The sequence below is a fragment of the Sarcophilus harrisii genome, chromosome 1, assembly GCF_902635505.1.
Source record: "Sarcophilus harrisii chromosome 1, mSarHar1.11, whole genome shotgun sequence".
NCBI classification, from domain to species: Eukaryota; Metazoa; Chordata; class Mammalia; order Dasyuromorphia; family Dasyuridae; genus Sarcophilus; species Sarcophilus harrisii.
In genome coordinates, this window is record NC_045426.1 from 436241137 (window position 1) to 436264567 (window position 23431).

A 23431-nucleotide genomic window follows, 5' to 3' on the forward strand; every position below is an offset into this window, starting at 1 on the left:
AAGGAAGAGAAGGAAGGAAGAATAGAATGGGCATTAGAAGGGATCTTAGATGTCATCTAGTCTTTCAGTTTATAGACAAAGAAACTAAAATTTCAGAGTTGTTTAGCGGTTTACCCCTTACAGAGCTGAGATTTGAATCTAGGTCCTTTGACTCCAATTTTACTATGTTTTACCATATATACTATACTGCTTCTTTTAACTTGGGGCCATATTAGAAAGGATCTTGAATGCCAAATTAATGACTTTGGGGTTTATATTCTGAGGATGAGAAAGTGTTGTAGTTTTCAACAAGGAAGTGACATGAGCAAATTAATATTTATTGTGGTAGTAGTAAGCAGCATAAATTAGTGAGGTGATCCCTTATCAATCTATGGACAGATCATTACAAATAATTCCTATCAGGTCCCCTTTTATTTATTTCATTTAGATTATAAACTCCTAACAGTGGATACTGCCTTAGAATTTCTTTTTATTCTCTTCATAATCTAGCATATATAGTACTTATGTCAGTTAAGTGAACTTTTATTATGTTCTTACTATATATTAGGCATTGTGCTAATACATAGAGGAGAGAATAAGGGAGAGAGAGACACAAAAAACAAGAAGTTTCCATTTGAATGACAGAGACCACATACAAATAGTAGGCTCTCAATGAGAATGCACTGACTGATTATTAGTGATCATGAATGAAAGGCTTTTAGAGTTTTCTTAAATCATGGCTAACTCTTACATAGAAATGTTTGGTTTTAGGTAGGAAGCGTGAAGAAACCTTCAGGAAATTTCTATAATTAGTTTGAGCCAGGAAGGGTATAATATAAGAAACAAGATGTATGGGGCCTAAACTTCCAGTTTAGAATCACAGATAAGAGAAGACCTTCGCTGGTAAACTTTTCAGTTTATAGGAAGTGAAAGGACAGAAAGTAAGAGAAGGAGGTAGGATCCAGGAGAGGACAACTTTCTAGGAAGGTGGCAAGGAGCTTTGGAATAGTTTGGAGGGTTTAAATTTTATTTTCATATTTGGGACTAAATGACCTAAAGATCTTTTCAAACTGACAATTTTTTAGAAATCTACATTTTAAATATTCAACAGTGAGCACATGGCAGCATGGAATAGTGAATGAAATGCTGTGGTTAGAGTGAAAAAGACCAGTTAAAGTCCTCCCTAAACATTCCACCTGTGTAAGCATGGCCAAATCATGTAACCTCTTGGTTTTCCAAACAGTACCTCTTATTCAGAATTGACAGAAGTTTTCTTTTATATGTGCATATAATTATATATATATATATATACATTATATATAATTTTCCTAAATATTTCCTAATTACCATGTAAAAAAATTTCTACATTTATTTAAAAAGAATTTTAATTCCAAGTTTTCTTTATCCTTCCTGTCTCTCGCCCCTTCTTGAAAAGGGAAGCAATTTCATATTGATTATTTTAGCCATATTGCAAAAGAAAACTCAGCCAAAAAATACTTGAGGAAAATAAAGTAAATAAAGCTGCAGTTTTCTATACCAATGTAATAGAATTGGTCCAGTTACCAAAATAATTATATGTAAATATATTCTCTTGCTTACTTACTAAAAGTAATATACACTGAGCCTAATATTATACTTTTGTAATTGTTTCTCTTCTGTAGATGGAATTTGGAGTTGTATACAGTTGTGTAGAAGATAAAATGTATACTGGCAGGAGAGGAAAAGGGGCTTTTTGCAATGATCAAAAACTTCAGGTATCAGGACAAGAGGGTAAGTTTATTAAGTAATTTTTGGTGATAGAAAATAGATGATTATGAATTATTCAGAAAGCTTTGAATTACTTTTATTATAATATTTTGGATTCTTCAAATGATGTAGCCCAATAAACATTAATGTAACTATGTGCAAGATTTTGCTAGAAGCTAGGAATAAAAAAAATGAAAGTGACATGATCCCTGTCCACAAGAAACTTCTAGAGTCTAATGAGGAAAAAAGAGGTACATATACATAGTTGTATATTTACATATGCAAAGAAATTAATATATATGTAAATATATACATATAAGTAAATACAATACAGGATAAAATGTTATAAAGGCAAAGCAAAGATCTAGACAAAGTACTATGAAAAATTCAAAAGGGAAAAATTAGTGAAATTAAGGAAGACTCAGTAAACAGGCATTTATCAGGTACCTATTATGTATCAGCCACTCGGCTTAATTCTGGGGGAAATAAAAATAATGCTGAAACTGATGTGACAATACCTGACCTGGGGTTTTAAAGGATTATAAGAATTCCACTCAAAGTCTGGCAAAGATATGGGAGGTGCATTCAATCCATCAGCACTGAACTGTGTGAATATGTGGAAGGGGATACTGTGTAGTACAAGATTATTGTTTTTCTTCCAATGTTTTGGTAGTTTTTTTTCCTTTTCCTATTTCTAATTATGCCTCAGCCTTTAATACCCATCATGGAAAGAGAGAAAGAAAATATGATTTGGAATTGTTCCATTCTATGCAACACAACAGCAGTGCAGTGCAAAAACATTGGTTTTGAAATCCAAATCCTAACTCTGTAGTTTGTGTGACCTTGGACAAACTACTTTATTTCTCTGGGCATCAGTTTTTTCATTTCTAAAACAAAGGAATTAGAACAAATTATGAATGCAATTCTATTTTTGAAGGTTTTTCATTAATTATAAATTTTCTACTTAGTCTCATAAACATATATAGGGTATCCCAAAAGTGTTAGGGCAATTTTAAATTTTAATATGCACAGTTTCCAAGCACCCCGGATAACTAGTACCTGATGAAGTAGAAACAGTCAAGCACCTATAGTTTTGTATTGATTTCAACTGAGTTATCCCAAGAACAAAAAGCCTGTGCCAAATACAGAGATAACTGGAATTAAGAGAAAAACCAAAGGGTTTAGCATGCTTGTAATTGTTATATGGGTAATGCTTGCTCAGTGCCCATCGGGTCCAAGAAAATCATAGATTAACCTAAACACTACCTGTAGGATGGTTGGATATTCTGTTACTTGAGTGCATGACCTTGCATGACGTTTTCTTTAGCTAACTTTAGCAATGGTAGGAAAATATATTTCTTTTTGCAGAATTAATTTCCACATATTTGTTATTTAAAACACTCTAGTTTGATACATTGATATTGTTCTATATAAATATATAAACCTAGAAATATTGAACACAAATCCAATCTTACATGTAAAATGTCATTATGCTAGCCTTTGTAGCACATGATATTCCATAAAGTGATGGATATCCTCTACATTGTTAGTTAGTTCTCTGTTGTTAAAAACAAAAATTTGTAGGCTGAAATTCAAGTGTGTTTGATGGAAAAAAAGTGTAATGGGTCATGATTTAGTCTGAATTTTAAATGGAAAATTGTGTTTTGTTCCAAGTTAAAAATACTGAAATTTTAAGTATTTAATGTCAATCTGTTTTTCTTCTTTTTAGATATTACTAAGTCACTTTTGGTGACAGAATTGGGATCTTGCCGAGAACCAGAGACTGTAAAAATTATTCTTTCAAATATGGAAAGACTACTTTGTATTCCTATTCATGGGTAAATTGTTCTCATCTTCTGTTGAAAACTTCAGAGAGTTCTAATATTTTATAATAAAAGGTTTTTTTCCCCCAGAAACTGTAAATCTCAAACATAGTGAAGGTTAAAATATGGTTTAATTCTTATTCAGTCATCATAGAATGTTCATGTGGAGAAAAAGCTTAAAACTAATATTTGAAGAGTGACAGAATTTTTCCTTGAATATTTCAAAGACAAAAACTGTTGAAAATATTATTTCAAGTAAATTTTGGTTTTATCTGGGATTCGGGGTTCTTGAAATTTAATATAATAAGTGGCTTTAAGAAAAGCAAATATTTCATTCATTATGATTCCTGACAACTTCTTCAGAGTTGATGTAAAAATAAAATTATTGAATAATTACAGGTTTACATGATTGTTAGTTATTTCCAACTTTATAATTTTGTCAAACTTTATATTGGAAGGGAGCTTTGAGATCATCTGGTCCAGGACTGAATTCAATCTTCATATTTGTTTTAAATATAGAAACTTGTTTGTTTTCAGTTAGTATTAAAGTGGTTTTTAATCTTTACAAAGATTAGATCATCTGATTACATATTCATTTGAAGATAATTTACTTTGAACGATTGCAAGTTCAGTGGAAACCGTAAGTCTTGTTTTTTAGATCTTTGAACTATTTCAGAGCATGAATATTATAAATAAGGCAACTAATCCTTAGAGAATTAGTTACAGGGAAAGATCACTTTCCCGGACATAAGTTTTCTTATCTTTAAAATAGTAGTAACAATAAAATGATCTACCCCACCAGATTCTTGTGAGGAAAGAATTTTGTAAAGTAGACAGAACTATGTAATTGGGCATTATTACTGTGGTTATTATATGAAACTTCTTTCAGAAATTGGGAAATTCAAAGTAATGACTTCTATAGCCATTTTGCTTTGACTGCACAGTTATAAAACAGCAAAATATTTCTGTTCCAAACTTTTTACACACAAGTATGGATTTTGGAACCACAGAAAAGTAGGATGATTGTTCAGCTTTAGTGCTTGTATTTGTTTAAAAAAGTGGCATTCTCACTCTGCTGCATCCTTTAGTGCAGCAATCTTTTTGAAACATATTTAAAATCAGAGAATCTCAACAATTAAAAGCTGGCTATACTGTTTCTCTGAAATCTGACTTAGAGTATACCTTTTGCATTTGATTTATAAGACTGTTGATTTGTTTTGAGTTTATAGACTACTAAAACTCCTTATCTTTTTTCATTTTTATGGCTATCTAGTTAAAACTCCCCTGGTTATTTCTTATATCAATTATATATGTAATATAATATTAATAATATTATATATTGCTTTTTTTTTTAAGTTCAACTATGACAAAAAAAAAATCACTATTCAATTTTATCTTTCTAATTTTCATCCAGTGTTCCAATGTAGTCTCTTAAGATCTTTTGGGAACTTGACTCTAATGTCACATATGTTAATGATCCCTTTTAGGCTTGGGTCATCTAAAAATATGTTAGGTTGACATGATTTTATCCAAGTCATTGTTTAAAATATTAAAAACTACAGATCTCTAAGGAACTCTTTTAGAATCCTTATAAGAGCAAGTAATAACTACTCTTTTCCAGTGGGGTATTCATTCAGTTTCAATTAAACCTATTTGTACAGTATATTCTTATTCAGAAGAGTAACTTTTAAGAGATAACTAAATGCTTGGCTAAAATATAGTTAAAATCTAAATGAAGTCATTCTGGGGTGACTTGTTGTTGATGAATCACTTTCTAGATGGACACTAAATACCCATAAATACATAACATTTGAGAATTTGGAAGATGGTTTCTTTGGCCATCTAGTAGCTATATAGTAAAAATAAATATCTATCTATCTATCTATCTATCTATATCTATCTATATCTATATATATAGATATATATAAATATATATATCCCTCCTATAGCATACCTGATAAGGTATCTGTTCTTAAAAATGAGTAAACTTTCTATTTCTTGAGGCAATCCATCCTACTTCCTGAATAATTCTAATTTTGAGAAAACCTTTCCTACTATCAAACCTAAATTTATTTTCTTGGCAGTTTTATCTTTTGTCTCTGGTTCTGCTCTTTGAAATAGGATGAGTCTAATCCTTCTCTATAATATTCCTTAATTAGAGCTACCATTTCTTTTCTAAGTATTCTGTTTTCCATGTTGAACATCCTTAGTTTTTTTAATCTGATCCTCCAATGGCATGGGCTCAAAGTCTTTCAGCTTTTAGTTGCCCTTCCCTGGATTATCTCTGGAATGTTTTTTCTTAAATTGGTCCAGAAATGAAAATAATACTTTAAATGAAGTCTGATAAGAACCTATTGTAATGGTATTATTATCTTCCTAGTGCTGGAAGTTGTACTTCTCTTAATCTTGCCCAAGATAGTATTAGTTTTGGGGGTTATTTTTGGCTACCCTTTCACATTGTTGATTTATATTGAACCTTCACTAAACCTCCCAAATCTTTTTTCAGAACTGTTGTCTAACCACATCTTCTCTATCTTATATTTATGGATTTAATTTTTTTGTGTCCAAACATAAGACTACATTTTTCCCTATTGAATTTTCTCTTATTAAAGTCAAGCCAGTCCTAGGACCTATCAGGGTTTTTGTTGTTGTTGTTGTTGTTTGCTGTTTGTTTTTTTTTTAAGAATCTGTCTTTCACTGTCCAGTTCATTATCTATCTTCTTCTACCTTTGTTATTTACAAATTTTAAGCTTATACGAAATGTTAAACAGTAGAAGACCAAGCACAGATAACCCCCACTAGAGATTCTGACATGCTAACATTGACTTTGAACTATTAGGAACTTTAAGTCTAGCAATCTATCCGATTTTGAATCACTTTAGTCTCTTCAGATAAATCCTAGTTTTCATCCTTATTGCTTCCCTTTGAATTTTCTCTATTCTTCAGCATCTCATCTCTCCTGAGATAATTTTCCCTATAGAATTTTAGTTGATGGGATCCCATACATCTTTTTTCGGAATTCTTTGAAATCTTCTTTTCCAATTTAAGGTACATTAGACTATTCTGATTTTCTCTCCTTCTGTACCACAAACTCTAGGGAGATTGGTTACTTTCCTCTATGGTTTCCTTCATTTCCATCTAGCACTAGCTCCTCTCTGTTATTGAAAATCATATTCAGAATAAAATTTTCCTTGTTGTTCTACCTTTTTCAAGAATAAAATTATCATTAAGTGAAGATGTTTTTCATTGCTCTGCTTTTTGCAGAGATGTCTTACTAATTGAACAGGCTCATCACTCTTTGTGCCTAGACTTGTGATCGACTTCCCAGAGCCTTCATCTATTTCCCCTTTTTGGTGGGAATAAAGTCAGTTTTGTGTTTCCCTCAATTGACCTTCAACCAAATATTCTTTGCCATGTTTTCCCACTTTAAGTCATGTTTTGCCAAATGTGTTTATCTTCTTAATATATTGTTTTTGTCCTTTTTATCTGTCCTATTTCTTTTGACTAAGGCAGCACTTCCATTTAATAAACTTTTACTACTATGTGCCAAGCACTCTGATAATTATTAAGGATATGTATAAGAAAAAGAGACAGTCCTCTCCTTCAAGGAATTTACTGAGGGCAACAAAAGAAAGCTGAAAAGAAAGGGAGGAAACTAGGGAGTACCAGTGCCAGATTCTGTGGAGTTGAAACCAAGTAAAATCAGTGATGAAAAATGGAAAGTTACTTGGAAAATTTTGGAACTTAGGGTTTCTTACTTCATCTTCTAACTCTGTATTGAGAGGGAGCTAAGACAGTATTGAGTATTAAAAACTGAGTCATTCTGTATAGTGACAAGATTTTTCAGTGATCACCTTTTTCTGGAGATATGATGATCTCTGGAGTTGCTTTTGGAAAAGGTAACTTTTAAATTGTGATCTATGGACCCCATCCCCAAAATCTTTTGGTGGGAGTGTGGTGTACATGAGGTCAAAATATTTTAATAATTATAGCTATGTGTTATTTATACCTAGTAAAATATTCATCTCTTTTCCAGCTTTCAAACATGTGTATAAATGTTTGGAAGAAATACACATGATATACGTATTTCTGAGGCTGGATTTTCTATATAGACTTCAGCCAAAACAATGTATTACAGCAGATTGAATCAATAGCAAATGAATCCAATTGTGTTCTATTAAACCAGGCATTAAAGAGATTTACAAAAATATGCAAAACAAGGCCACTATTCTCACTAGTTTTTTTAAATAGCTATTTTTAATAAAATATATTTTCATATTGACATGTAAATTGAATTTGTTGTTTATAAATGAATTAATAAATATTTTTAAATTTGTCAATTTAGTTTCTAACATGATAAATATCTATAAACATAACTCATATAAACACACACTCTTTGGATCTTCAGTAATTTTTAGGAGTGTAAATGGATCAGGAGAGCAAAAACTTGCTACTAGAATTGGAAACTACTTGAATTAGATATATTAATCTTGTGTCAAAATCTAGACATAAATTTCATCCCATTAACATAAGAGTTCAAATTTGCCTTTTTTTAAAGGCTTCTAGTTCCTCTATGTTTTCCCAAATTTTGGGCAATTGTATATAGACACTTGGGCATTTGATACTTTTGATAAATTCTAGAATTTTGCCAGGAATTCAAGACAAATTTACATTTTGTAGATTCCACTTGTACCCCGTCCATTCCTGCTCTGGTTTTTTTAAATGGTGGATTTGCCTTTTTTCTATTCTACATTTTCTTAAAATGAAACAAAGCTGCATTTTGTTACTCCTTTTTCTATTTTATCTTTAATCTCTTTATTTTTAGAGTAATGCTATATAATTCAGTCACGGATGACTGATCCTGATACTGTGTTGCTTTTTAAATTTTGTATATTTTTTAAAATTACAAACCAAAGATTTTCAATGGCTAAAGTATTGATGTTTTCAATAATCCAAGATCATATTTATGTTTTATTATATAATTATATATTATATGTTTACTGATATTGTTTCTCATATATCATAAATGAGCTAATCATTTCATGTTTGACAAAACCAAAAATATGTGACAACTGAATCTTATTGTTATATTACTATTATTGGAATTAAAAAAAGCATTTAAATCATTTTTTCATCTTAACAATATTGCCTCATTGGTTAATGTTAATATTACTAATACTGTTAATAAACTAGTCTTTAGTGATAAACTATATTAAATAATTTAGTTTTGTTAGAGTCGATATTTTTCATTATTTTTGTAGACTATATGTATAGGATCAAGAAATGACACTATTAATTCTTTTTGATATATTAGCCTTAACTATCCCATAGATTAATAGATAATAGCTATTTCAAGTGGCACTCCATAAAGTGATTGAAGACAGCAAGAAGTTCCAAGTAACTTTCCATTTTCTGTCATTGGCTTTACTTGGTTTCAACACCACAGAACCCAGCACTGGGTACTCTATGGTTTCCTCCCTCTCTTTTCAGCTTTCTTTTGTTTGCCCATAGTAAACTATAAGTTCCATGAGGGTAAGGACTTTTCTTACACATGTCCTTAACATTTATCAGAATACTTGGCTCATAATAGTAAAAGTTTATTAAAGGGAATTGCTGCCTTAGTCAAGTTAAAAAAAAAAAATGTAGCAAAAAAAAGAATTTGTTATTAGGAGGTAAAACTTAACAATGATCTGCCTTATAGATGTATCTAAGGATGTTTTAGCCTAGTATAGTAGAAATTATGGGACAGCTAAATGTTATAGTGAATAAAGCACAAGGCCTGAAATCAGGAAGGCCTGATTTCAAATCCAGCCTCAGACACTGTGTGACCGTGGGCAAGTCACTTAACCCTGTTTGTCCATTTCTTCACCTGTAAAGTGAGTTGGAGAAGGAAATGGGCAAACTACTCTAGTATCTTTGCTAAGAAAATCCCAAATGGGCTCTTAGTAAATTTTGTTTAAAATATTGTCTTTTAGGATAAGAGGTGTTGGTACAGCAGCAATAAATATGTGCCTTGTTGCAAGTGGAGGAGCAGATGCATATTATGAAATGGGCATTCACTGCTGGGATATGGCAGGAGCTGGTGTAATCATTACTGAAGCTGGTGGAGTGCTTTTGGATGTAACAGGTAAATCATGGTGATAGAGAACCTTTAGCCTGTTTTCTAAGCCTCCTTCTGAAATTTACTACTTTTAATTAAGTGCTTAATAATTGCTTGTTGACTGACTCTGCTTTTACCTTAGTGAAATCTATAATTGTTCACAAAAATTGAAAATAACAAAAAGTTTTTGGGAGGCAAATAATGTCTCTGAATTGATTCACTGATATATGTTTATGTTTCTCAGAGTGTGTCAGTAGCCCAGATTTATTCCATTGGGGGTCATAGAGACTTGCTATTTCCCAAAGCACTTTGGAGAGAATAGTTGCTTATTCAGATAGTTTTATCTGAATTTGGTGAACAGAACTTTTTCACCTATTTTGCTTCTCTTTACTTTCTAGTTTAAGATTTGTTTTGCATAAAGAAAAAACAATAAAAGTCAAACAATTGTTTGACCTAAAAAGCTGTGAATTTTTAAAAAAAATTACATGGTAATATGGTTCAAGGTAGTTAAGAGGTCAGGGAAAAGAGGCAGCAAGAGAATAAAAGGGTTGTAGATAGAAAGATGTGGAGGTTTAACTATCAGATATATTTCCTTGGACACCTAGGGGATGAGAACATTGTATAAATTTCTTTTCCAGACTTTGGAATGAAATATTTACAGGGCATTTATTTGGACCAGAAAGAATAAGCAAGCCTTGGAATCCAATTTATCTAATAGTAACATTTAAGCACCTTAGGAAGGTATACTTTTTTTTTTTTTTTTTAAGTTTAGGCATGAAACACTGTGTAACTGATTGTACTTTATGTATCCTGATTTTATTTTGAGCCCTCATATACTGCATGTGATTCATTGATGTGCTTGATTTTGATTTTAGGGGGTCCTTTTGACTTAATGTCACGAAGAGTAATTGCTGCAAGCAGCAGAGCCTTGGCAGAAAGAATTGCCAAAGAAATCCAGCTAATACCTCTTCAGAGAGATGATGAAGAATAATTGAAATAGTTTGAGTGCATAATTTAATCACAAAAACGACTTTTCCCCATGTCACATGCTGGGGAAGGCAAATCCTTCCAATCCAACTGCAAATTGAACTTGAATGAGTAGTGCCTCTTTCAAAGTATAAGGTTGATTTTAAACTGTCTTTGATTTCAAGATTATAAAAATTAGAATTTTCTTACTTGGCATAAGTACAGAAAAGTATTCTTTTAACTTCTTTTAATGGTTTTTACGAGGGAAGAATAGATGGAGGGGAGGAGGAAGAACTCCAAAATAAATATGGTTCATAAAATAATCACTGTCCAATTACTTGTGAGTTGAAATAGTCATGAAGGATCTTCAGAATATATGGTTTTCAGAATATCCTTTTAACTTGATATTTTCATACTGATGTGACCTTAAGTTAAAAATAAATAAACTTCTGTAGGAAGAAAACCTTAGGGCTTCACAAGCCATATTTTATTGAATTATAAGATTGGAAAACTAACTTATTCCTTAAATAATAATGTCTTATGCAACTTGGGTCTTAAATCTTATTTTGAAAACAGCAATTCAAAAGTCAGAATAATTTCCGTAAGGATTCAGTTGAATAGACTTTATTTGGTACCAAAGTCTAATTATTATTAAGGGAAATGTGCTCAATGGCTAGATGTTTATCATTCCATATAATTATATACTACATTTAGTGACATTTGAAATTAACACAGTTTTTATGATACTTAATAATTGTACCAGTCATAGGGAGAATTTATTTTAAACTCTTTGTTGACTATCCTATTGCAGATTGCCAGAACAATTACTGTATTTAAAGGATGTCAAAATAAGCAATGAAAAATTCCTTGGACTAAATATTTGATGCCATTTTTATCTTCCAAAGTCGTTTATCCAGTTTAACTGATTCAAATAATATTGATTGTTTTTGTAAACATTGCAATGCAAATAGAGTACACTCACACAGACTTCTTTGGTATACTCCAAAAGTCTACTTCCAGCAAACTTTTCTCAGCAGTCTTTGGCTTCTTTCTCCCACTCATACAAAGGAAAATTGCACTGATTGATAGATATTTTAACAGAATTAATTTATTCAAGGCCATAACTTGAAATGTGAATGAAACATAGAAGCTTTGTGTTGTTAATGTGTTTCATATTTGGTGAAATTAAAAATGTTTAAAAGTGTTAAAAATGTTCAAGGTAGGGAATTATATTCATTGTCATGTATGTTGAATAGGTGATACTAAAAGTATAAGTATTACAGTTATTGTACTTGTACAGTTGACTAGTATAAGTACCTAAAATATCATATACTGTATTATTCCAAGATGAATTTGTTTTTTTTTATTCAGTTTGTTTTAGCTAAAAATATTATATATGTGGAATAAATAAAAAATACTGATATTTAAATTCAACAGTGAGTTCTATGACATTTATTTGCACAAGGAATTGTTAGATTCTTGGGACACAAAGACAAAAGCCAGTCTCTGTCCTTAGAGAAATTATTAAAAGATATATTCAGATTTTAATAGGAGTTTTAAAAAATGATTTAATGTAAATATTTTGAACTTTGCAACTAATGAGATCGAAACTACAATCTTTCCCCTATAATACTGCTCTTTTTTTAGTCCTGTTTTCTCCATTATGCTATTAGCATACATATGTTTGGTCTACCATCAACTAGCCCACCATTTTCTTCCACTTAAACATTTTTATGCTAATGAAATAGTTTCTCCTTTGGAGAACATTAAACTTACACTTTAAAAGTTAAAAAGACTCAACAATTTAGCTATCAAATAATGACATGTATTTTTTGGAATAACAGTTTTTAAGTCATTGTTTGGTTATTGAAACTTTAGGAAAATCAGTGATGACTAAGACTTAACAAAATTATTTATCAATGAGATTTATGTGTAACTATATATAATAATCCTCTCTCTCTCTCTCTCTATATATATATATATATAAAATCCTCATAATGAAAAATTGGACTTTGTGTTTTTTCAAAATCTGCAACCTTATATAGCCATACTAGGAAAGTATTTTTATTTGAAAGAATTAGTTTTTGCATCCAAGAATTTAGAAGCAAGTGCAGTCCAGCCTACCCTCTTTTAGCTGTTCACTATTTGATGCCTACTTTAGTTCACTCAACTGCAATATCTGTCCCAATTATTTGTGCCAGGTATTAACTCTATTGAAAGTAAACCACAGGAGAATGGAAAGATACGTGGTGAACACAAGTTGATTTCAGTGTCCATTGATGTGCTGTAACAGATGTGGCGTCAGGGATATCATCAAAGAAATGTATATTTGGATAAAGAAATATCATTTATATGTTGAAAATAAGGGATAACTTATAGATAGTCTTGAGTGCTGCATAAATATATCAAAATGTAAAAAGACAAAGAAAAGTGTTCAGCATGTTGGATAGATCCCTTGTGGAGGGTCTATGGGAGAACAAATTATTACAAGGTGAAAATGTATTGAAGAGTTTTAATATGTATCAAAAAAGGAAGTGCTAATATTAATAAGATCACAGATTAGTTGAAGTGTGATAAAAGCACGGATAAATTTTACTATTGACTTTCATGGGAGCCTTGCCCTGTACCATTTCTGTCTCTTACAAGTTGATAACTCTTTGTTCAGCCTAATTTTTTTTTCAGAGGCTTACTATATTGATACTGCTCATACTGCAGAAACTCCTTTGACTTAGCATTCTGCAGCTTAGAATTCTGGAACACAAGTGGATTACCAGTTTTAACCTGGTTTACAAATTTGCATCTGCAACTACAAATATGCATGTCTATAGCCAAACAAGATCTGTGGGTTTCTTGGTTTTTTTTAATCATGATATATATGGAAAAGATAGAAAGGACTTGAAATTTTTACAATGCTGTTCTAGTATTTCCTTTTATTATTGCCATTTAGGAATATCTCTTGCATCATTTCTAGTTTCATTTGTTGTTCTTGAGTCAGATGTGTCCAATTTGTGAGCCCCTTAGTTTTTTCGGCAAAGATACTGGAGACAAAGACACTAAAATGATTGGCCATTTCCTTTTCCAGCTCATTTTACGGATAAGGAAACTGAGGCAAACAGGGTTAAGTGACTTGCCCAGGGTCACATAATTAGTGTCTGGGACTGGATTTGAATTCTGATCTCTTTGACTCCAAGTCAGGTGCTTTATTCACTGTACCATCTAGCTGTCCTGTCATTTCTACTACATCTTTAGATCTGTCTATAATGTAGATTATTGTTGAGTTTTACCCTGCTAAAAACAAATTATTTTTTCAATTACTTTTTTTTCCCAGTCATTAACATTTTTTCTTCTCTACTTCCCCCTTTGCAAATACAAACAAAACCCCAGTTACTAACTAACTAATCAGGCAAACCATATTTTCTCATTTGTCCAAAAGGAAATAGACACATACATAAATATACAAATAAATTTAATTCTGCACTTTGTGTGTTTCACTTCAGGAGGTGGGTAGCATGTTTCTTCATGAGTCCTCTGGAATTGTGGTTCATCTTTACAGTGATCAGGGCAGGTAGGGGGCAACAGTAGCTAGTGTGTCACGTCTGGAGTCAGAAAGACTCATCTTCCAGAGTTCAAATCTGGCCTCAGACACTATGTGACTCTGAGCAAGTCACTTAATCCTGTTTGCCTCTCTGTTCCTCATCTGTAAAATGAACTAGAAAGGAAATGGCCAATCACTTTAGTATCTTTGCTAAGAAAACCTCAAAAAAAAAAAAAAACAGAGTTGGACAACTAAAATGACTGAACAACAACATCATAGTGATCAGAGTTTTTATATCTTTCATAGTTATTTGTCAGTTATTTATCTTTACAATATTGTTGCCAAAGTATAAATTGTTCTCCTGGTTTCATTAACTCTACATTAGTTCATACACATTTTCCCAGGTCTCTCTACATCTGTCATTTTGTCATTTTTTAGCACAATTGTATTCCATTACATTTAAATACCATAACTTGTTTATCCATGTACACTTGATGGGAACTCCCTCAGATTCCTGTTCTTTATCATCTCAAAAAGAGCTATACATATTTTTGTGCATGATTATGCTTAGAATTTGTTTTTCTTTGGACTAATCCTTGGACAGAATCTTACTGTTCAGTCATTTTAGTCGTGTCTGAATCTTCGTGACCCCATAAGGGTTTTTTGGGGGCAGATACCAGGATGATTTTCCATTTCCTTCTCCAACTCATTTTACAGATGAGGAAACTGAGGCAAATAGATCAGAGACTTGCCTAGGATCTGAACTCAGGTCTACCTATCTCCAGACCTGTCATTCCTCTTCTCCCTTCTTTCTTTTTCCTCCTATTTCCTTGCTGAGTGAAATGTATTTTTCTACCCAACTCTGTGCATGTGTATATTTTTCCCTCTCTGACCAGCTCAAGAGAGTACAATTCAGGTGTTAGTCATTACCTCACTTCCTTTTTTGTGCATACTTCTACTTGTGCACTTCATCACATTAACAAGATATCCCTCCCAGGTTAACCTCATCACCCTGCTAACTCAAGCCTTAATTAACACCACCTCCCTCAGCCTCTTCTTGCCTCTGATTGGAGGACTAGAAGATGGATTACCAAACTCATTTTATAGAAGAAAGAAACTGAACTTGTCAGCTTTATTGTTCTGTCTTGGTTTCAACTGTCCCATGGTGAATATCTCATCTCCTCTTCTCCACCCCTTTCTACCTCCTTTTGTGTGTTGTCTCCCCGCCTTAGATTGGAAGCTTCTTGAGGGAAGGGACTGTCTTTTCCCTGTGTTTAGCAGTGTCTAACACATAGTTGGCACTTAAAATGATAATTGGATTGGACTAATTTTTTTTTAATTAATGGTATCCTTAGCTCTTAGCACAGTGCTTGACATGTAGTAAGTACTCAATAAATTTGGATTGGACTGAATTAGACAAGATAGTTTTCCTTCATCTTCCTTTCCTTTGCCTACCTAGTATATTCCCCTTCTCCCTTTGCTTTCCTTTAAGATCAGCAATTCAGGCCTTCAGTTTAAATGGCTCTCTCTGTGATTCCTAAAATAATAGGATTCCGAGACAATACATATTGTCTCTCCATATTTATGTAAGCAGTAAACAGTTTATTCTCATTTAGTCCTTTTTAATTGTTCGTTCATGTTTGTTTTTTTACATTTCTTTTAACTTCCATGTTTGAACTTCAAAGTTATTATGCAGCTCTGGTCTTTATATTAGAAATGGTTAGAAATCCTCTAAAATTTCAGTAAAAGTTCATATTTTCCCCTGTAGGTATCTATTCAGTTTTGAAGGATAAGTTATTCTTGTTTGTAAGTCTGTGTCCTTTGCTTTTGGAATTTTATTCCAAGCTCTGCTCCTTTAAAGTGGTGATGGCTAAATTATGCTATTATAATCCTGAGTGTGGTTTTTTGGTACTCGAATTCTTATTATTTATATTAATTTTTCTTTGACCTCAAAGCTCTTTCGGAAGATGACAATTGGATTCTTTTTATTTTTATTTTGTGTAAGGGGCCAGAACTCTGAAACCAGGATTCTTACAAGGTGTTAACTAAGTGGAATTGATAAGATAATAGTTATCTAGTTATCTAGCATGGTGATTAATATGATTGAATTAATCTTATAACAAATGATGGTTCCCTAGTGATATAATGATTGGCTTATACGCATTATGATGAATGAATTTAATTGTAATAGAGTATTTAAGAAGCCAGAGTCAGACTTAGAGGGGGATTGGAACATACTCAGGGAACACAGAGGCTGGAGCACAACCTCCCAGACTCGGGGAGACTTCAAGACAGAGACCAGCATGGTAGTCCTCCTGCCTCCCCCACACAAACCAAGACACATTCTGGAGGATCTCTAGAAAGTTGGCCCAGGCCCCAGGCAAGGAAAAAGACTGTGAAGGAGATAATAAAGAATTTGGACTTTATCCTTGGCTATTCTTGTGGTGATTACTTTGCTGAAATGTAGGCTAGTCCAAAGACCTCCAGAAAACCAACCAGAACACTACAATTTTACCTTTTGGTTCTAAGAAATCTGGACAATTTTCTTTTAATGTTTCTTAAAATATGTTGAAATTCTTCTTTTGGTTGCATGATTTAATTTTTTTTTCTCCTTAACCTCTTTTCTAGGTAAGTTGTATTTTCTGAGACACTTTTTATTTTTTTCTATTTTGGAGGTTTCGTTTTGTTTTAATATTTCTTGCTGCTTCATGGTATCATTATTTTTGCCTTGTTTTTGATTCATTTTAATTTTGAGGGATTTGGTGCTTAAACAAGATTTTTTTTTTCCTTCTGCCAAAATGTTAACTCCCTTTCCACTTATTTTCCTTATACTTCATGTTTCTTTTCTATTTTACCCCTCTAGTACTCTCATTTCATTTATAAAAGCAGTTTAAAACTTTAAAAAAAATTGCTTCAGTTGTTCTAGGAATTCTAATTAAATATGTGTCTGAGGTAAGTTTTTCTTTGAGATTTTTGCTTGGAAATATTTTGGAGTCATTTTCTTCTGGATTTGTGTCTTGAGCATCCTTATCTCAATTAATAACTTTTTTGTGGTGGGACTTTTTTGTTTAGTCATTCTTTCATGACTTTCTGAATTCATACTTGATGTTACTGTCAGATTCTTAGTACTTTTGGGGAAAAAAAAGTCAGGACCTGAGTGCTGTGTTATTCTATTACTTCAAGAGACAAACTCGCACTGGGGGACTGGCAATCTTTTGGTGACTATTTCCCAAAATGACCCTCTTCAGATAAAATTTAATTGCTGGACCCCTAGTCTTAGCTCTGTAACTTCAGGATAAAATTTAATTGCTATCCCCCTAGTCTTAACTCTGCAAGTTCTTGACTTGGCTTTGGATCTGAGCAATACTAACTTGCTGCTAGACTTAGCCAGTTGAAAAGTTTTGAGTCAAAGTGACAGTTGAAAAGTTTTGAGTCAGAGTGACATAACTGTAGACTTCTGTTTAATCTGAGGTTTCCTGACTGATTATTCCCCTTCAGGTTTCAGATTAAAAGCTAGAATTGAGAACTTTATCTGCTTCTAGGGTTTCAAACACTAGCTGCTTGTTGCTGAATTTGCTCCTCAGTATAACACGTAGAACTTCTAACCACTTCCTACTCCAGAATGCCATTCCTGAGTGCAGGTGTTCTTTTCAGTAGGCCCCCTGGATCTATTTGACCAGATCCCAAATCCTAAATGTTCACAGATATCTCTGCTGCCTTATGTTGACCTGGGTTTGATGAATTTTCTAGATCTGTTTGGAGGACTGTGTGTATGTTTACCAATATTTCTTCTCCTGTCATTTTATTACAAAATTTTAATAAAGTTTTTCACATTCACTCCCGGCTTCAGAGAATTTGATTTCGTTCTTATTATAATATGTTGTATTTGGAGAGATAGAATTTAGAAGGGGAATAGTATCAGAAGCTAAAGAGTAAGAAAGCATAAGATTTAAACTCCAGTTGATTGTAAGGTGAATCAAGCTGAATTTTTCATGCTAATGGAAATGTCAACACAGGCAATACAAAATAGTGTTTAACCTATCAGTGCTATCTTTACTAGCACTTTTGGTTTTCTTTGACTTTACTTCACACCCACAGTTCCTGGGCCAAGTTTAGTGCCATTTATAACTATTGTCTATGAACGAACACCTAGAATCAGGAAGTTGTTCAGCCATTTTTCAGTTGTTTGACTCTTCATGACTCCATTGGGGGTTATTTTTGGCAAAGACACATGAGGGGTGTGACATTTCCTTCTCTAGCCCATCTGTACATTTGAGGAGACTGAGGCAAACGGGGTTAAATGACTTGCCAAGGGTCACACAGTTAGTAACTGAGTGTCTGAGGCCACATTTGAATTCCGGAAGATAAGTCCTTCTGACTCCAGGTCCGGTCACAGGTGATTCTGCACCACCTAGAAACGAGATCTAAGTTAAAATCGGCTTCAAACATTGAATAACTATGTGACCCTGAACAAGCCACATTGTTTGCCTTAGTTTCCTCAGCTGTAAAGTGGGGATAGTAAGGGTCAAATGAAATGATAATTGTAAAGCACTTAGCAGAGTACCTGGCACATAGCTAACATTTATATAGTGTTTACTGCCATTATCATCATTGGGCAGTTAGATGGCATAGGGTAGAGTGTGCTGAACCTACAGTCACGAGGACTCATCTTTGTAAGTTCAAATCTGTTCTCACACACTTACTAGCGGAGTGATCCTGGGCAAGTCACTTTACCCTATGTGCCTCAGTTTCCTCATTTGTAAAGTGAGCTGGAGAAGGAAATGGCAAACCACACCAATATATTTGTGCAGAAAATCCCAAATGGGATCAGAGGGTCAGATATGACATACTTCTGAATAACAAAATTATTATCATCTTACCTGTCCCCCATAATTAACAATAGCGATCTTATTTGTGTTTTTACCACAACTCTCTGAGCTACAACTGAGCCACAGTTATTATTGTCCCCAACTTGCTAATGAGCAAACTGAGAATAAGAAAAGTGGAGTCATTTGTCCATGTATCCCAATTTTAAGTGTCCAAGATGAGATCTGAATTGAGATCTTCTCACTCCAAGTCAAGCACTCTATCCACTCCTTAGGCAATACAGAGGAAGTATACTTGGTGGATCCAGGGACCCTGGCACCCAGCTGGGCAGTGGGAAATTGTACCATTTGGTTATTTTGAAGAGGGATACAAATCTGCTAAAAATGTCTTCCTCCTTTGTAAAATGTCTCTTATATGTTGCATTTTAATTTTTACCCTAATTTCACAAATTACTTAATTCTTAATTTTTTTTTCTGTCATATTTACAATGAAGCCTCATTTTTTTTTTAAGAGATGTCATACTTTAAAGTGTTTTCTGCTTTGCCATAGGTGGGTTGAGAATTGCTGCTCCAAATTATTTTTTATTTCTGTTCCTGAACACTAGGTGGCAGACCACACATAAGTAACAGAATGGAGTTCTATTCTGGAGACATTTTTTTCCCCAGTTTTTTAAAATATGAGATTAACATTTAATAATATATTTACAAAATGCTCATTATTCATTCATTGATTGAAAAATATAGAGTCCAATTGAATTATATCTTGGATTTATATGGACCAAATCAGAGATCCTCAAATAACTTGAAAGTAGAAAATTGTTCCTTAAAATAGGATTCCTTCATAGTTAGATATACAAAACAGTTGATTGCTATGTTTTTACCTAGGATTTTCCCACTCAATATTTCTATATTAGTTTCTTAATAAAGAACTTACAAGTGTCCTCTGGTTTAAATGATTAAAATGAACATATTAAGGAGAAGATTGAGTTCTCTTCAATTGAGAGGTTGCTTAGGCAATAGTTTCTCTTATGTGTCTATACATGTATTTCAAATAGATAATAATTACTCACTTTATATTGTATTTTTAACATTTCCAATGTTTTCTTACAATAAAACTGAAAAATAATTGTGATTAGTTTTTTTATACTTAATGATATTTTTCCAGGTCACATGTCTTATTCTCATTTTGTGAAAAAATAAACTGATTATCTACAAGCTTATGTCTTGCCAAGTATGACTTAGTATCTCTAAACATAGTTTTTCCATCTTCTCTTTTGGATAGAGAATAATATTGGGTAATATAAAATCAAGAGTTAAATTGTGTAGCCACAAGTATTTTATTTTTAAAATTATTTAATAACTTTTTTTATTATACCTTTTTATTTACAAGTTATATGCATGGGTAATTTTACAGCATTGACAATTGCCAAACCTTTTGTTCCAATTTTTCCCCTCTTTTCCCCACTCTCCTCCCCCAAATGGCAGGTTGACCAATACATGTTAAAATAAGCCACAAGTATTTTAAAAGAAAGCCAGAGAGAAATTAAAATAGCTGGGAATGGTAAAACAGGATAAATGTAGAAAGTAAGGTAAAAGGTTCTAAGCCACACTGGGTTATTTGGGCCAAAATATTTCTCATCTCCTTTAATGGCTTCAATTCAATAAATATTTATAAAAGCATCTACTATTTGGAGAACTTTGTACTAGTTATAAGAGGAAATGCCTTGTTTAAAAGACACATTCTCCTCATGGAGTTTACAATCCAACATGGGATATAGTACATGTACAAATAACTATGATATGGGGCTTGATATAGGGCAGAAAATAAGGAAGGAGAAACAGAACTTAAACCCCTTTAGATCAGATATTCCAGCACCTTTTTGGATTATCTGCCAAATCATTCCAAGTGGCACCTCAAAATAAATTTTAAGCCTCCTTGGTTGGGATATGCTTACTGTGATGATAATCTTCCTTTGATAAAACTTGGTCAAAGAGAAACCTGGTGCAGGTGATTGAGTTAGACAGTTTGCTACACTCTATACACTGTTCTTAAAAAAAACGAATTAGGACTCTCAGGTCCTTAATCAACAAATAGGCTGTTAATTCAGATTGGGGATACACAAATGCTATTGATAATTTTCCAATTTACCATCTCAAAATGTGTTGGCAGATCCAACAGCAGACAACTTTGGCTCCTGCAGCCCTTCCCTTCTTTTCTACAGTGGTTACTTGATTTGTTAGTCTACTTGCAAATGGTTTGATGTCTTCATTTTACCCTTAGCATATAGCATTAGTATATACTAATTGTTGGCACATCACTGATAAGAATAGAAATAATGACAGGAACCATATTTCATCTATCCATTCAGTAATCCAAATTAATTTTCAAATAACTATTTCTTTAATTGCAGATAAACTTATTCATTCCTTCATGGGCTATTGATATCTATCAGTAAAGACAACTTTAACACCTCCTTGAGAAGTCTCTAGACCATAATCCAACTGATATGTCCAAGTTGGGGATCAGGTTTTTCAAGGGTTTTCTGTGTAAAAATTAAAATAGAAATGGTACAATTTGGTTTTGAACTTTCAAGATGGGACGTTAACAGTTTTGAATGTAATTTGTGAGAAAAAAAAATCTGTGTGAGATGTAGTAAAGGGCAAGAAAAGAACAGGAAGCCAATTGGTACACTTTCTGCGGCACAATCTCACAGAGAAATTGAAGGCACGGAGAGGAGAATTACAGTTATTATATAGGTTTTGATTTGTGTTATTCAAATCTCAAAGATTCTTACACTTTATGTAGAGATAGCCTGAAAGAATAGAGATTGATTCTTCCTTAAAAAAAAAACACATCCACAGGGCCAAGAGATTTACTCCAGCAGCTCTGGGTAAAGACATTTAGCTTCCCTGTTTGCCCAACCCAAGCAACTGAAAGGTTATTGAGAGAGAAACATGTTTTAATACTGCCTCATTACCTTTGCAATTACCTGTACAAATCTGCAACCTAAATAGACAAATATATTTACAGTTAGAAGTACTCCAAGCTGCAGGATGACTGTTTCAATATTTACTGGTCTATGATTGGCAACTTATTAGCTTGTTAATGCACAGGGACTGGTAATGACATTCAAACACATCAACAGAGAAAGGTTAATAGACTTGTTGAAGAGATATTGGGCTCAGCCTCCTTTGGTTACCTTCAGATAATGAGAGATGATAGGTAATACATAAGGTAATGATTTCAGTAGAACAGATTAAGAAAATGAATCTGGGGGTAACTGAGTTCCATGGAGTAGCAATCAATCCTTTTCAACTTCTTAGATACATGCAGGAGGTGAGCCTGAGCAATAAATCTGAAGGCAGAAAAGGCCCACTCTGACTAGTCATAAAAGTACAAAAGTGAGGTTTACCAAGCTCAAAAGAGATTTAACTTTTTTTTTTAATAACTTCCCCCTTTGTTCTCTAAGTATATATATTTTTTTGCTCTGAGTGAATACAAAAGTTAGGAAAGAGTTTTGGGGAAATAATAAGCATTTTATATAAAAAATATTTTTTCTCTAAAAATCTTATTTTCCTCCTATTACATATAAAAACAATTTTTAGTAGTTGTTTCTTAAAACACTGAAGACTAAATTCTCTCCTCCTTTCTCATTTAGAAGAAAAGCATTTAGTTATAGGTTATATATATGAATTCCTGCAAAACATATGTCCATATTAGTAAAGTTGTTAAAGCAAATACAGACCAAACAACAACAATAATTAAAAGAAAGTTAAAAAAAAAAGTATGCTTCTATTTTGATGCATTCAGATTCCATCAGTTCTTTCTTTGAAGATGGATAGCTTTTTTTTTTTTATCATTAGTCCTTTGAAATTGTCTTGGATCATTGTATTGCTGGGAATAACTAAGTCATTTGAAGGAATATTCCTGTTGCTCTACACACTATTCTCTTGGTTCTGCTCAGTTCACTTTGCATTAGTTCATGTAAGTCTTTCCAGGTTTTTCTGAAATCATCCTGCTCATCATTTCTTATGGCACAATAGCATTTCATCAATTTCATATAGCACAATTTGTTTAGTCATTCCCCAATTGATAGATATCCCCTCATTTCTAATTCTTTGCCACCACTAAAAGAGCTGCTATAACTATTTTTTGCTACAAATAGACTATTTTTTTTCCTTTCCCTTTTTTTCCTCGTTGGGCTACCGTCCTACTAGCCTAGTACTATTAGATCGAAGGATGTACATTGTTTTATAGCCCTTTGATCATACTTCCAAATTTCTCTTCAGAAAGGTTGAATCAGTTTGCAACTCCATCAACAATGCAAATATTAGTGTCTCAACTGCCTCACATACCCTCTAACATTTGTCATTTTTTTTTCTGTCTAATAAATAGCCAATCTGACAGGTGTGGGGTGGTATCTCAGGGTTGTTTTAATTTGCACTTCTCTAATCA

General features: G+C 32.8%; 1 protein-coding gene across 2 annotated transcripts in view; it reads left to right on the top strand.

The window, feature by feature from the left end:
- IMPA1 (inositol monophosphatase 1) overlaps positions 1–12053 on the top strand; it is a 43997-nt gene extending 31944 nt beyond the window's left edge. For both annotated transcript variants that reach the window (XM_031946224.1, XM_031946223.1), the window contains 4 exons: positions 1641–1749; positions 3455–3563; positions 9524–9675; positions 10524–12053. In XM_031946224.1, coding sequence (XP_031802084.1) covers positions 1641–1749; positions 3455–3563; positions 9524–9675; positions 10524–10639 — 486 coding nt within the window. In that variant the 3' untranslated portion in view covers positions 10640–12053. The remainder of the gene's footprint in view (positions 1–1640; positions 1750–3454; positions 3564–9523; positions 9676–10523) is intronic.
- The last annotated feature ends 11378 nt before the right edge of the window (positions 12054–23431 follow it).